The sequence below is a fragment of the Gossypium arboreum genome, chromosome 12 (genome assembly GCF_025698485.1).
Source record: "Gossypium arboreum isolate Shixiya-1 chromosome 12, ASM2569848v2, whole genome shotgun sequence".
In the NCBI taxonomy this organism is placed as follows: domain Eukaryota; kingdom Viridiplantae; phylum Streptophyta; class Magnoliopsida; order Malvales; family Malvaceae; genus Gossypium; species Gossypium arboreum.
In genome coordinates this window covers 3168521-3181742 of record NC_069081.1, presented here as the reverse complement: position 1 = coordinate 3181742, position 13222 = coordinate 3168521, and the positions used below count along the sequence as shown (strand labels likewise).

The 13222-nt window shown below is 33.4% G+C and overlaps 1 protein-coding gene across 2 annotated transcripts; it reads right to left on the bottom strand.

Moving 5' to 3' along the window:
- Window positions 1-5622: 5622 nt before the first annotated feature.
- Window positions 5623-10065, bottom strand: LOC108476835 (receptor protein kinase-like protein At4g34220). 2 transcript variants are annotated; one of them, XM_017779191.2, is made up of 3 exons: window positions 9237-10065; window positions 7290-9014; window positions 5623-6480 (listed from the first exon to the last, which is right to left on the bottom strand). In XM_017779191.2, the coding sequence occupies exons 2-3, from the start codon at window positions 8971-8973 to the stop codon at window positions 5807-5809; spliced, it is 2358 nt and encodes a 785-aa protein (XP_017634680.1). In that variant the 5' UTR covers window positions 8974-9014; window positions 9237-10065; the 3' UTR covers window positions 5623-5806. The 2 variants fall into 2 exon arrangements, with proteins under 2 accessions (XP_017634680.1, XP_052879592.1); XM_053023632.1 differs by having other exon boundaries at window positions 7290-10038.
- Between the last annotated feature and the right edge of the window lie 3157 nt (window positions 10066-13222).

Below are 13222 nucleotides of genomic sequence, written 5' to 3'. Positions count from 1 at the left end.
ACCATTCTCCGGACAAATACCTTAGTCGATTTCTGATTCAATTGGTCCAGTTTAAAAATAATTAATTTTCACATTTATTTTGATTTAATCTAATGTATTCGGTTATTGTAAGATAGTTCATCTTGATTATAGTTATTGAATTATATTTATTATAATTTTATTTATAAATTCTTTAAAAAATTAGTCGTTGTGGTTATAAAATTAAGTTTTTAATATAAAAAATAGTTCGAGCCACATAAATCTTACAAAACCTATACTTTATAGCTATAATAATAATTAAAGTTTGTTAAAACATGAAATAGGGGGTGGTTTGTTATCGCGATTCACATCGTAGGAGTTCGACGAGTTACACGTATAAAGGTGGTTTACACTATGAAAGGTGTGGAGAGTCCCTAAACTTGGAGGTTACAAGGAGTCTCATGAACTTAGATAGTTACTTGGGAGAGATTTGGCAAAGCTTAAGTAGGCCTCCTGGAGCTCCTTTTGTTCTTGTAATGGAAAGGGTTTTTATAGAACAGGGGAAGCTTTGACGTGGGTCTTGCTGAAATGATGCTCTACTATATATACGGTGGCTATAAGAGCATGGTCATTTCATTAGGATGTGAAGGTAGTGTGTGGAATGAGTATAACAATTATGCCCCACTTGAGAGTGAGATCATAAAGTGATTTTCTTTGGGCGATGCTTTTTAGTAAGGTGTTTAGGTTATTTTATTGTTGTGGAAGATATTCATAGGCTTTAGGGGCGAGTTTGGTGAATCACACCTGTCATTTTGGTGATAATATGCAATAGTATTATGCTTAAGAAATACATGAGAAGCAAATTTGGCAAATTAGAAGGGTGCGTTTAAGTAGATAATGTGGAAATATAATGATATTCTCCTTTAGAAAGGAATGCTTGAATAAATGAGATAGATATATAATGAACTCTTCAATGAAGGGGTTCACCTGAGTGAGTTAACTCCGTAATAATAGATATATAATAAACTCTCTAATGAAGGGGTTCATGTAACACCCCTAACCCATATTCGTCGTCGAAACAGGGCTATAGAGTATTACCGGAGTTTACAGATAAATCGAGCCAAAAATTAGTATTCACATTTGATAATAATCATATAGTCCCTTAAATGGACCCTCGAAGTCCAATATGAACAGTAGAAACGATTCAGGACTAAATCGAAAACCCTAAGAATTTTTCGCAAATTTACAAAATTTTCCTTATATACAATGTCCACACACCCATTTGGTCTAGAGGCACGCCCGTGTGATTAGGTGGTATGGCTCACACGACCGTGTCCCTAACCCGTGTAACTCTCTAACTTATAAAGCATGAAGAAATTTAGGTCAAACGGCCAAATCACACGCCCGTGTGCTAGGCTGTGTGGTTAATTTAATTTTCATAAATTAGGTACAATTTTCACACGGTCATGTAACACGCTCGTGTCCAAGGCCGTGTCACCCACACGGCTAAGACACACGTCTGTGTCTCTGCTCATGTACTCAATTTTGAGCATTCTGTTTCTCATTTTTAAGGTGTAGGGGACACACGGCCTAGACACACGCCCGTGTGTCTACCTGTGTAGACGAAAATAGGCTATTTTAAGGCCACTTTTCTCACCCTTACGCAACCAACCTGCATCAAACACATTCATACAATAATATATCTCACCAAACAATCAATTCAAGCCAAAATCAAGTTTTATAACTATCATAAGTAATCACAAAATTCAATTTGCATAAATTAACTATTTTAACTTTATTCATTAATTATTATAAACTACTAGTTCTTATATGCATAAAACATATACTTATGTATCATTTATAACCTTGTTTCAAAATTTAACTCTTTCAATTCCTATACATGCCATATAAAACTTTAAATACATAACAAGGTCTACCGGAGATGATCTGGATAGTATGCCTCATTGTGATGATCCGATCTTCCAAATGCACTTCAATCTACAAAAGACATTAACACACACAAGTAAGCTTACAAAAGCTTAGTCAGTTCATAAGTCTAAAGTAAATCTTACCAAATATGATATATTTCAAAAATATAATAGAAAATTTCACTAATATTTCCTGCCAATCACAATCTCAAATGATTAGCTCACTTGATTAAGCTCAATATCAAAACTAATTAATTTCTATCACTTTAATTCATTTATCACTTACCATTTATTATCAAATTTAGGAAATGTCTTATGGAATTGAGTATGTTGTTCACTTGATGCTTCATTTCACTTTGATATTGCACACTTTCAATCATGGTCTTGCCATGATTGCATACTTTATCACTTTGCCATAGCTTAGCTATGGTCTTACACTTGCACACACTTATATAACTGTTATGATTTAATCATGGTCTTACGTTCACTTTCACTGTGCCATATCTCAGTTATGGTCTTTCACACTATGCCATAGATCCATTATGGTCTTACATTTCACACTTTGCCATGATTTAACCATGGTCTTATCCTTCAATTTGTCACTGATCACTGATTGAATGTACTCAATTCTGCGTTTCCTTTAATTTGAATTTCCACTTCAACTTTCACACTATCACAATTTTCATAATCCAATAGCAAATTTATATAAATAAAACATTATATCATTTATATATTAACAATTAATCATAAAAGTTCAACCATATGAACTTACTTGGCTAATATCGTTGAAGTTAAAGCAATTCAGGGACTATTCAACAATTTTCTCCTTTCCACGTTCGTTTTTGGATTCTTGATCTATAATATAGAATTTTTTCCATTCATTAGCATTCATTTCACTTCTATACTTCACAATTTATGCCCTTTATTTTTTTAAATTACACTTTTACCCTAAAATTTACAATTTTTACAATTTTTACAATTTAGTCCCTGATCAATTAACTCATCATTTGAGCTAATTTTCTCAATTAAAACTTTAGTCCATCATTAAAACTACTACATACCCTTTGGTAATAAGAATTTCAACATCAAATCCTAATTATAAAATTTTTCACAATTAGGTCCTAAAAGTCATTTTCTATTAACATCACTTAATAAAATCATCATATAATGAAATAAAAGTTTCAAATCCATGGTAATTTATCATAAATATTCATAACTTATCCATGGGAACTTTCAATTTCACCCATAAAATCAAAAACTAATGAATTCAATAGTTGGTCCTAATTGTAAAAGTCACAAAAACATAAAAATTACAAAGAAAAAGCAAGAATTAAACTCACATGGTGCAAAAATATGAAAAACCAACTTGTTTCAGACCTTCTATGGTGTTTTGGCTGATGAATTATGAAGAGATCTCTAAAATTTTCAATTTAGTCACTTGTTTTATATTTAATTTTAACCAAATTACCATTTTGTCTTTAGTTCACATTGTTTTCTTGTCCATTTCTATACCCATAGCGTCCTGATAAAATGATTTGGGTCTAATTGCTTTTTAAATCCTTCCTCATTAGACACTTAAGCTATTTAATCACTTTTGCAAGTTTTACACCTTTTACAATTTAGTCCTTTTTAATTAATTAACTATTAAAACATTAAAATTTTCTAACGAAACTTTAATACTAACTCAATAACACTCCATAAAAATTTCTAAAAATATTTATGGCTCGGTTTATAGATTAAAGGTCCCGATACCTCGTGTTTGACCCATTTGACCTAATAAATTCTTTTAAATTCATATAATTCTCTAAATAAAAAACATTTCTAAATTCACACTTGACTCATTAATATCAATCTATTAAATTTTCAAACTTACTCATCGAATTTATTGATCTCGAATCACTGTTCCCGACACCACTGAAATTTAGGCTGTTACAGTTTGTATCAGTGAGTGAACTCCATAAGGGTAGATATACAATGAACTCTCCAATGTTGTCTTTATTTATTTATTTATTTTGTTTTTACTTATTTACCATTGCTCCTACCTACATAGATAAACTTATTGTAATCCTATGATTTGTTTAAAATACTCCTATCTTACCTAATGTGTTGTAATGTTAGCCATTGAATCCTTAAAAGGCTATCCCCAATAGTACTAGTAGTCACGTTTTAAAAAGTTAAATTTAAGAGGCCACACCTAATGGGGCATTGGAGCTTTAAAAGGCTTCACTGAAAATGGAATTGGGGCCCTCAAAAGGCCTACATTGGAAATGGCACTAAGGCCTTAAGAGGCCTTGCTTGATGAGGCACTAGAGCTTTAAAAGGCTTCACCAAAAATCACACTAGGGCCTTGGTAGGTTATTGTTGTTAGATAATTGCTTCGTTGGTAGTCACTTTTTAGCTAGTTGGGGCCTAAAGAGGCTTTGTTGAAAACAATATTCAGGCACTCGAAAGGCATACGCCAGAAGTCACTCTAGGGCCTTGAGAGGCCTTACTTGGCGGAGCACTAGAGCCTTAAAAGGCTTTACCAAAAACAACATTAGGGTCTTTGGAAGACTATTATTGTTGGGTAATTCCTTCATTGGTAGTGCTTTTTAGTGAGTTCGAGCATTAAGAGACCTTGGCAAATAGGACAATTGATTCTTAAGAGGCTTCGTTGAAAACGTCATTATGGCGAAAAGCCAACGTTGAAAGCGGTATTAGATCTTAAGAGGCTTCACCTGATGGAACACTAAAGCCTTAAAAGTCTTCACCCTCGTAAAGTCATGGTCAATGAGCAGTTGATTTGATGAAAGGTTATCCACTAAATCCAAGTATTCAAATTTACTTTAAATTTTAAATATGTTTATTGCCTTTATTAGATCCAAGTATTTAAATCCACTAAATATACTCTATAAAAAATTGCATAGAAATTTGAAAAAAAATTCGATAGTCAAATCCAAATTGTTATCTATAAAAATAAAATAAATTTAAATATTTATAACTCAAATTTGCATCTATTATCCACAAAACTAAAATAATAAATATTAAAGAATTAATATCAACATAAAATAATAATTAAATAATTAAATATTATCTAAAAATCGAATATCCATAAATATTCAAATTTGCATATCATTAACCTCCACACGAATTCTATGGATAATCATCATCATTCAGTCGAGTTTTAAAATTGTATTTGTCATTTGCCAAATTATTACTCGCAATTATATAATTACTTTGGTGTTTCCCCAATAAAACAGTTAGTTTATTAAAATACATAGTTATAAAATTTTAATTAAATCTATACCATTTTTCACCGAATACAAATGTTATTACATCCTTCAATTTGTGTTTTTGTATTACTCTCACATGAGAAGTGATTGTATGAAACTGTAATTCCACGTCATCCTTACCCTTTTCCAATGGTAGAATGACAAATCATATTTTTATTACTGATTTTAAGCATTTTTAGTTGGATATGAATTTTTTCAAGAAAAAAATGCTGAAAATCAGAAGAAAAAATCTAATTTGTCTTTCACTCATCGGAAAGAGATAAAGAGTGACGTGTTAATAACAATCTCATGCAATCCTGTCTTACTCTCAAACACATTTTTCCCCAACTTGAAAATGTTTTATATAACTTCAAAAAATTAATTTTGTTATATATGTTTGCTGAAATCAAGCAATCCATATTTGAATGCTCTACCTCAAACAAAAACGAACCCATTTAACATCATAAGAAATAACAAAACATATATAGTAGTAGTATGTGGTGGTTATGCATTAGATTAATGGGTTAAACAAGTACATTTGTTCTTGCATTGACTACTATCAACATTCAACAAAATATCTATCTGGTCTCCTTATGCCCAAAGCATTTTAAGTCAACAAAAGGGTTTAATAAAGAGTCGAAAGCAGCCTGAAGCTGTTGCACCATTTTATCAGCACCAAGTGATTTTCTCTAGGATTTGAACTGCTTCCTTCATGGACGGTCTCTTCTGTGGCACAACTGATACGCAACTAAACCCTAACCTGAAAAATGTTAGAATGGCTTCTTCCTTGCCTTCCATGTCACCTTTTATCGCCATGTCACCCAAACGAACCGCCCGGTTCTTTTCTTCCTCGATTGAAGCAGCTGCCACCGCCCATTGCTCCAGCTCTCCCGTCGACAACACCCTCCCACTGAGGAGCTCAAGCAAAATCATGCCAAATGAGTAGACATCCCATTTGGGATTTGGTTTGAGGTTCTTCAATGATTCTAGTGCTTGATAGGGCGTGGAACAAGTGGCAGCCGCATGGGGGCTAGGATTGGTTGGGGTTGTGGGGTGGTCAGATGGAGCATCACGAGAAGCTGTGGACCGTTGGCTGCTTAAAAACCTGATTGATGAAGAATTGTTTGGTTTGTAGGTAGCGCCGTTGCGAGAGAGAAGGCGGTCTAGACCCAGATCACTTATTATGGGCTCCATATTGGAATCCAAAAGGATGTTGGTTGGTTTGATATTGCCATGAACTTGTTTCTTTTCATGAATGTAGGCCAGTCCCCGAGCCACTCCTCTTGCTATTTTAAGACGGGCTTCAAGAGGTAAATGCCAAACCGATGATGAGCCTGATCTTCCTGTTTTTGAGTTCAAAACATCATATCATATGCAAGTAAATATAATTGATAACAGGTCCATATATTTTCATGGTTAGAATTCAGTATATGTGTAAAACAATATTGAAATAGGATATTTTAGAAAGCTTAAGAATTAAAAGAACAGAGGAAGAGTGGAGAATGGGGTCAATTCAAGGTGGTGGGGGGGACCAAATTCTGTCTTAAGTTATGTTTGATTGCTCTCTTCACTTAGAAAATACCCAAAAAGGTATTTTCATCTTTAACCAGAAACAGTTAGTAAGTTCCACAAAAAGAAGGAAAAAGACAGAGCAAATCGTTCGTAGTTTGAAACAAACTTAAACCACACAAATCCCACATTCCCAGTGAAGTTTGATTATTTTTTCTTATAAAAATGTTGAAAAAAAAATTATACATTTTGGAAAAATAAGTATTATATATGTTTTCGTTATTAAAAACGAATTTTTATTTATATTGAGAAACATTTTGTAAGCTTGGGTCACTCTTCTACTGCTATCATCCAATCAAAAGCAACAAAGTTGTCAAACTAATTGAAAGAAGAGTGAATGAGACGTCCTATGCATCATTATTGCGGGTCCTATACCGTTGGATAAGCCGCACGTATCCCGCACAACTGAAATCTAACGGCTTAAAATGCACAAGCGCATTTTAGCAGAAAGAGTATAAAAATTGCCTATCGTGCACGTGAACGCATGCTTAGAAAGATGAAGACGGAGAGAGAAAGCGCATTCTAGTGAATAGAAATAGGTTACTGCTAACGTGCATATGATGAGAAAGGGAATGGAACTTACTGTAAGCGGTTGTGGTGCAGGCGAGGCTGCCATTGGAGACGTAGTCATAGATAACAAGCTTCTCAGTATCTCCCCAGTAAAACCCTCGAATCTTTACCAAGTTTGGGTGCCTCAACTTGGCTATCATCCTAACACGGCTTTCAAAATCCTTCAACCTCTCCACTGAACTCTCCCCTATCCTTCTTACTGCGAATGCAGTCCCATTCTCCAGCACTGCCTTGTAAACAATGCTCCACCCACTCGTCCCCAATATATAAGCCGATGCCTTCAACAATGTCTCTAACTCCAGCTCTGTTTCCCCATCCACTGTCACCAGCTTCCCTGGTCTTTGGTTTACGTTTATGACTTGGTTTTTCTCTTCCAGGTCACTATCAGAACTGTTAGTCTCCGATGCCTCTATCAGTTTTAACTTCATGCATGAACATGAACATGAACATGATGGTGATGATGATGATGATGATGGTGGTGATGGTGGCATTTTTGTTCTTAATTCCACATTTGTTTTCGAGACAATGACTTTCGGTTGTTTTAAGACGTTGCAGCTTGTTGCTGCGGTGCTTGGATCGTCGAGATGATCTTTTCGCTTCTTGAGTTGATAAACGTAAAGAATGATCATGCCGAGAATGGATATACCAGCTAAGTCTGCAACAGCTATGGCTGCTATGGTGCCTGGTTTTAGACTGCCTCGTGCTTGGTTTTGAATGTTGTTCGGTGATGAGCTTGTTACTGGGGTTGAGACTACTGTATTTGGTATCACTGCAATTGCTGGTGATATGGATTGGGACATATTTGGAGGAGTAGAAAGTGTTGAAGGAACTGCGCAAAGGGTTTTCAATGGCTTCCCACATAGATCAATATTACCTGAAAAGAACTCCATTTTCTGATTAAGCAAAGCTACAGACTCTGGAATTGCCCCACTTAAATTATTGAATGAAAGATCAATGGTGGCATTCTGAGGAAGTTTCTTTGCAAACTCTGGTGATATTGACCCTGAAATCTTGTTGTAAGACAAGTTCAAATAATTTAAATGAACACCACCAAGATCCAAAGGGAGAGACCCGTTAAGAAGATTCGATGACAGATCCAGAACCTCAACTGAATCGAAACCGCTAGGTATATTACCTGACAAATAGTTGCCCTTTAAAGACACAACACTTAAGTTCTGCAAAGCTGTCAAATTTTCAGGTACCTTCCCAGCCAAGGCATTATGAGAGAGATTCAAAAGCTGAAGACTAGCCAGGGCACCAATAGTTTCGGGCAACGAACCAGAGATGAGATTAGCGGACAAAGAGAGTACCTGAAGCTCAGTTGAGTTAAAGATGGAGCTTGGCAAAATTCCATTAAAATTGTTGCTTGATAGATCCAAGTGGCGAAGGTGTTGAATATGGCCAAGGTCTTCCGATATTGAACCATGAAGATGGCTATTAGGGAGAACCAAGCTGGTCACCCTTAACCTATCTGGTGTTCCTGGAAGCCCAATTTCAGTGCAGGTTACTCCTGTCCATGCGCATGGCGTTTTATCATCACGGTTCCAGCTTTGCAAGACTGACAATGGGTCACTGAGGATGGCATGTTTGAAAGAAAGCAAGAGGACCCCATCAGTGTTGAGAGCTAGTGTAGGAACCATAAGGAAAACAAGGAGGAGAAAGCTGAAGCAGTGGGAATTGCTCCTCTTGAAGCCCATGGATTCTTCTTGTAAATCTTGAGCTGATTTTGAGTCTCAGGCTACACATTCATTGAAGCAAAAGTATTTAGAACCGAAGGTGGATCTGCTAATAAAAGATAAGAAATGGGTAGAGAACAAAAGTATGGCACTGATTTGAAGGAAACCAAACACAACACAAGCAGACTTGATAATAATTCAGCACTAAATTAAAGGAAAAGCTGTTATTTATTTCAGAGAGCAATGCAGAGGTTCACAGAGAAAAGAAAGAGGCTGTTTCTTACCAGAAGTGAAGTTGATATAATGATGAAGGGAGCTTAGCTTATCAAGGTATAAGATGAGAAAAAAAGACTGACGTTGTACTATCTCAACTTTAAGTAAACAGAGCTGTTTGCAGTGTATAATTAGGGGAGGAAAACAAGATAGAAGCAGAGTCAGAGACAGAGGAATCGCCTATCTGGCCTATTGAGTTTAAGGTCCATAAGTTTGCAGTGTATTGATTTTATTCACATTGGTCCCTCTCTCTCTCTCTCTTTGTCAGAATAGCATGCTGAGGCTGCCCCACTCACCATTTTCGTTTTTCTTAGGCTCTTAAAAAGTCTGTTTCTGTTTCCTGTGTTTCCCCGGTGAAGAAGATTTGGAGATTGTATTCAGTTCAACAACACATTCCCAATTTTACTTAAGTTAAACACCTAGCTTAGGATGCTTGCAAAAGTATACTATTCTAACAGTTGTAAAATCTACAAAGGAGAAAAAGAGGGAAACAGAATACAGGTGATAAGGGTAAAGAGGTAAGGGAAGGTAAAATACTTGGGAACTAAAGTGCAAAAAGAGGGAAAGGGAAAGATCAAAATTCGACCCTTACTAGTGTCTTGTCTCCAGATGGAAGCTGCCATTTGTCAAAAAGCAAAAAAAAAAAAAAAGGCTATCCCACATCTGTCACGGACGAGACAAGACATTGAATCAAAGAAAAAAGCTTTAAGAAATCAAAGGGTAGCAAGTATGGGTCTGGTGTGCCGAACAACTCTTAACCGTAATGCTCTATTTTCAATCAGCCTACAACCAATCTTTATTCACAGTAGAAATTTTGTAACATCCTTAGCCTATCAACTCACTCTGCCATCTTCCTTCCGTAAGCTTCTTTTACAAATAAAACATTATTTTTAAACTTAAGAAAATTAGGTCCGGTAAATCTGTCACATGGGATGGGTTCAATCAAAGTGCGACATGTGATAATCATTTTAATTTTTCAAAAAATAAAAATTGTAGCCTTGTGATATTAGATAATGGCTTTTAACTTGCTTTCTTACAACTCAGGACGGAGGAAAATTATTTTATTGATTATTTTATTGTATTATTCATTGTTCCATTTAATTAAAAAATATTTATTCTTTTCACATCACATATATATAATTAGATTAAACTTACAAATTAAAGATAATTTATTTTTTTAATTAAGCGAAGCTATAAATGATATGATAAAAGAAATTTATAAAATAATTTCTCATCGTTACATATAAAAGCAAAATCTCAACCGTTGGATACTAATTTTTCCCAATCACATCACGTTACATACAAATATCAACGGTAAAGATTTCTTATTACTACTTGATTCACAGTGAATCATTGAAGGGTTTCCTTATTTTCCTTTCATTATTCTTTATTCTAAAATGAAAATCTTTGAAAAGATTACATCATAAAATTGTATATTGAAAAGAAGTCAGATCTCCAAGCTTTTTCTTCCTTTTTTCTTTTTCTCTTTTCAGGAAATATTATCACTTATTTCTTTTTATATATCTCAAATTTACATACAATTTTAATTTGATTTGATATAATTTTACATATAAAATTTTATTTGTGATTCAAGTATATATATAAAATTTTAATTTTAATGTAATTATACACATATAAAATAATATCACATATTAAATTAAAATTAATTTATAATTCTTTATTTTTTCTCAAAATTATCACTTATTCTAAGTAGGTTCAACCCATCGTATAATATGTCTGGTTCTTATTTTTATTGTAATTATTTAAAATTTATCATATCTTGTAATCATATTGAACTATTATCTAATGTAATGGGTTCGTATTTTTAAATTACCTAAAAATAATTTAGATTTTTAAATATTTTTAAATTAAATAGACATATTTTTAGGAAAATAACGTTTCAACCAATCTTACTTTTCGTAATGAGAAAAAAAAAAAAACAATATCCCCCATTTATTTGATTAGAAATTCGAATCTCTCAATGTACTTTTGATCACAGGGGAAGCTGGTGTTTTGGAATTTGTCTTGTTAGCTAAGCAATCAACTTGTAGCATTGGTAGGGGCTAAGCAAAATAGCAAAGGTAGCTGGAGGTCTAAAATTTCATGTGATATGAGCAAAGAAACTCATCAAATCCGTGGGATGCTCATGTCATTGGGGGTGGCAGTACATCATCCCACAACAGTGGATGGGGGTGGCAATCACATTTTAATAAGCACGGGAAATTATCCCAATGTGTTATTTGGGGGCATGTTTGTGAATGCAAACTTAAGGAGATACTATCAGTACAGCATGTAGTGTGAAAGCATAGTCCAACTTAGTTAACCCACCTGTTTGTCTGTCTGTCTGGCGCTCCTTTTTATAAAATTTGTTTTTTCACTTTGTCAAAGAGATTACAGGGAATGCCCCGACAGAGTGTACGTTAAAAAACCTGAAACTCTTGTTTCTTTTGCCATCTTTTTCTTTCTTTTGTCGCTCTCTCATTTCACATGCTACACCATCTTGCCTTTTATGATTTATTGCATTAATAATATTTGATACTCTCTTTCTAATGAGTAAGACCACCACAAGGCTGTGGTGAATGTTTGATTGAGTTTCGGAGACTTAAACCTATTATCACTTTGTTGGGTTTGGACGGCCGACTAGGGTTCAATGCCCCAACCACATATAACATAAAGCTCCGTCTAATTGCAAAGATGACGAGCCCTCAATTTGAGACACTTTATTTTATTCTATAATATTCACTTCTAATTATTGTTTTTTTATTCATTTCCACAATTTCATACTTTTAAGTAAATCAGCCTTTAAATTCTACATTTACTTGGCTTAAATTGGTTTTTTGTCTTATATTGTTCGTCCTTTTTTTCATAATTTATTTGTTTTCTACGTTAGATTATAATTTATATGATAGTTCATGAAAAATATTGTTTTGCCTTTTTTTCTTTCGGTACTTAATTGAGTTAGTATTATAAGTTAAACATATATCAATTAAGTTGAAAAAATAAATCAAATTTATATAATAAAAGTAATATATTAGTAGAATTATTTAAGTAATTTATTTTTCAAAATAAAATAAAAAATCACGCACTTTAAAGATATGAGCTTAATTGTCAATACAATCAAAATCTTATTAATTAAAGGGCGAATATTTAATGCACTTTTAGTGTGCACCATGAATAAACAACGACACGACATCTCATCACGAAGAATTTATATAAACATAAATTCAAAACTCAAAATTCAATATAAACTATGTTGATGTGGGCCATGACATTATGAATGACTTTGTTAACAACCATGTCAACCAAGTAACAATCAATTATGGAAATTGTTGGTGAATTAACTTAATTAATAAAAAATCTAATTTTTAAAGACTCAAATAGTGTGTTGTTTTCGGAAAAAAATTAAAATATTTTTAAAAGAAATCCTCCCAACACTTGAACCTTTATTTTAATTTCAGTTATTTTTACCTTTATAATCAATCTCGAAGGATTTTCTGTTGTTGTTGTGAATGCTTATCAAGGTTTGCAGATTTCAATAAAAGTTGTGCATCATTTTCTGTTCATTTCCATTAAGAAATTTTCGTTCCCTTTCTATCTTCTTTTATCTTGCATTCAATTATGTCGTTCAGAATAGTTACATGAAGCTAATTTGTTTATAGTGGTTAGAGATTTAATTGGTTAAAAAAATAGTGTAAATTCTGTTTTAGATTAATAATTGAATTAATTATTTTATTCATAATTATTATTAATTTGAGTGAGGATGGGTTAATAATTATTATTACAAAAATACAGGAGTTGATCTTAATGATAAAATCATGTAGTTATCTAATTCAGTTAAGCTACATATTAACTACTAAAGTTAGATTATAACTAATAAGATATACACCACCTCAGAAGGTATAATTAAGAATTTGTAAGCTTTATACTAATTTAGATAATTTGTATCTTGAAATAATCTTAATGTTTTTTTAAAATCAAATCGATAGTTGAACCAATC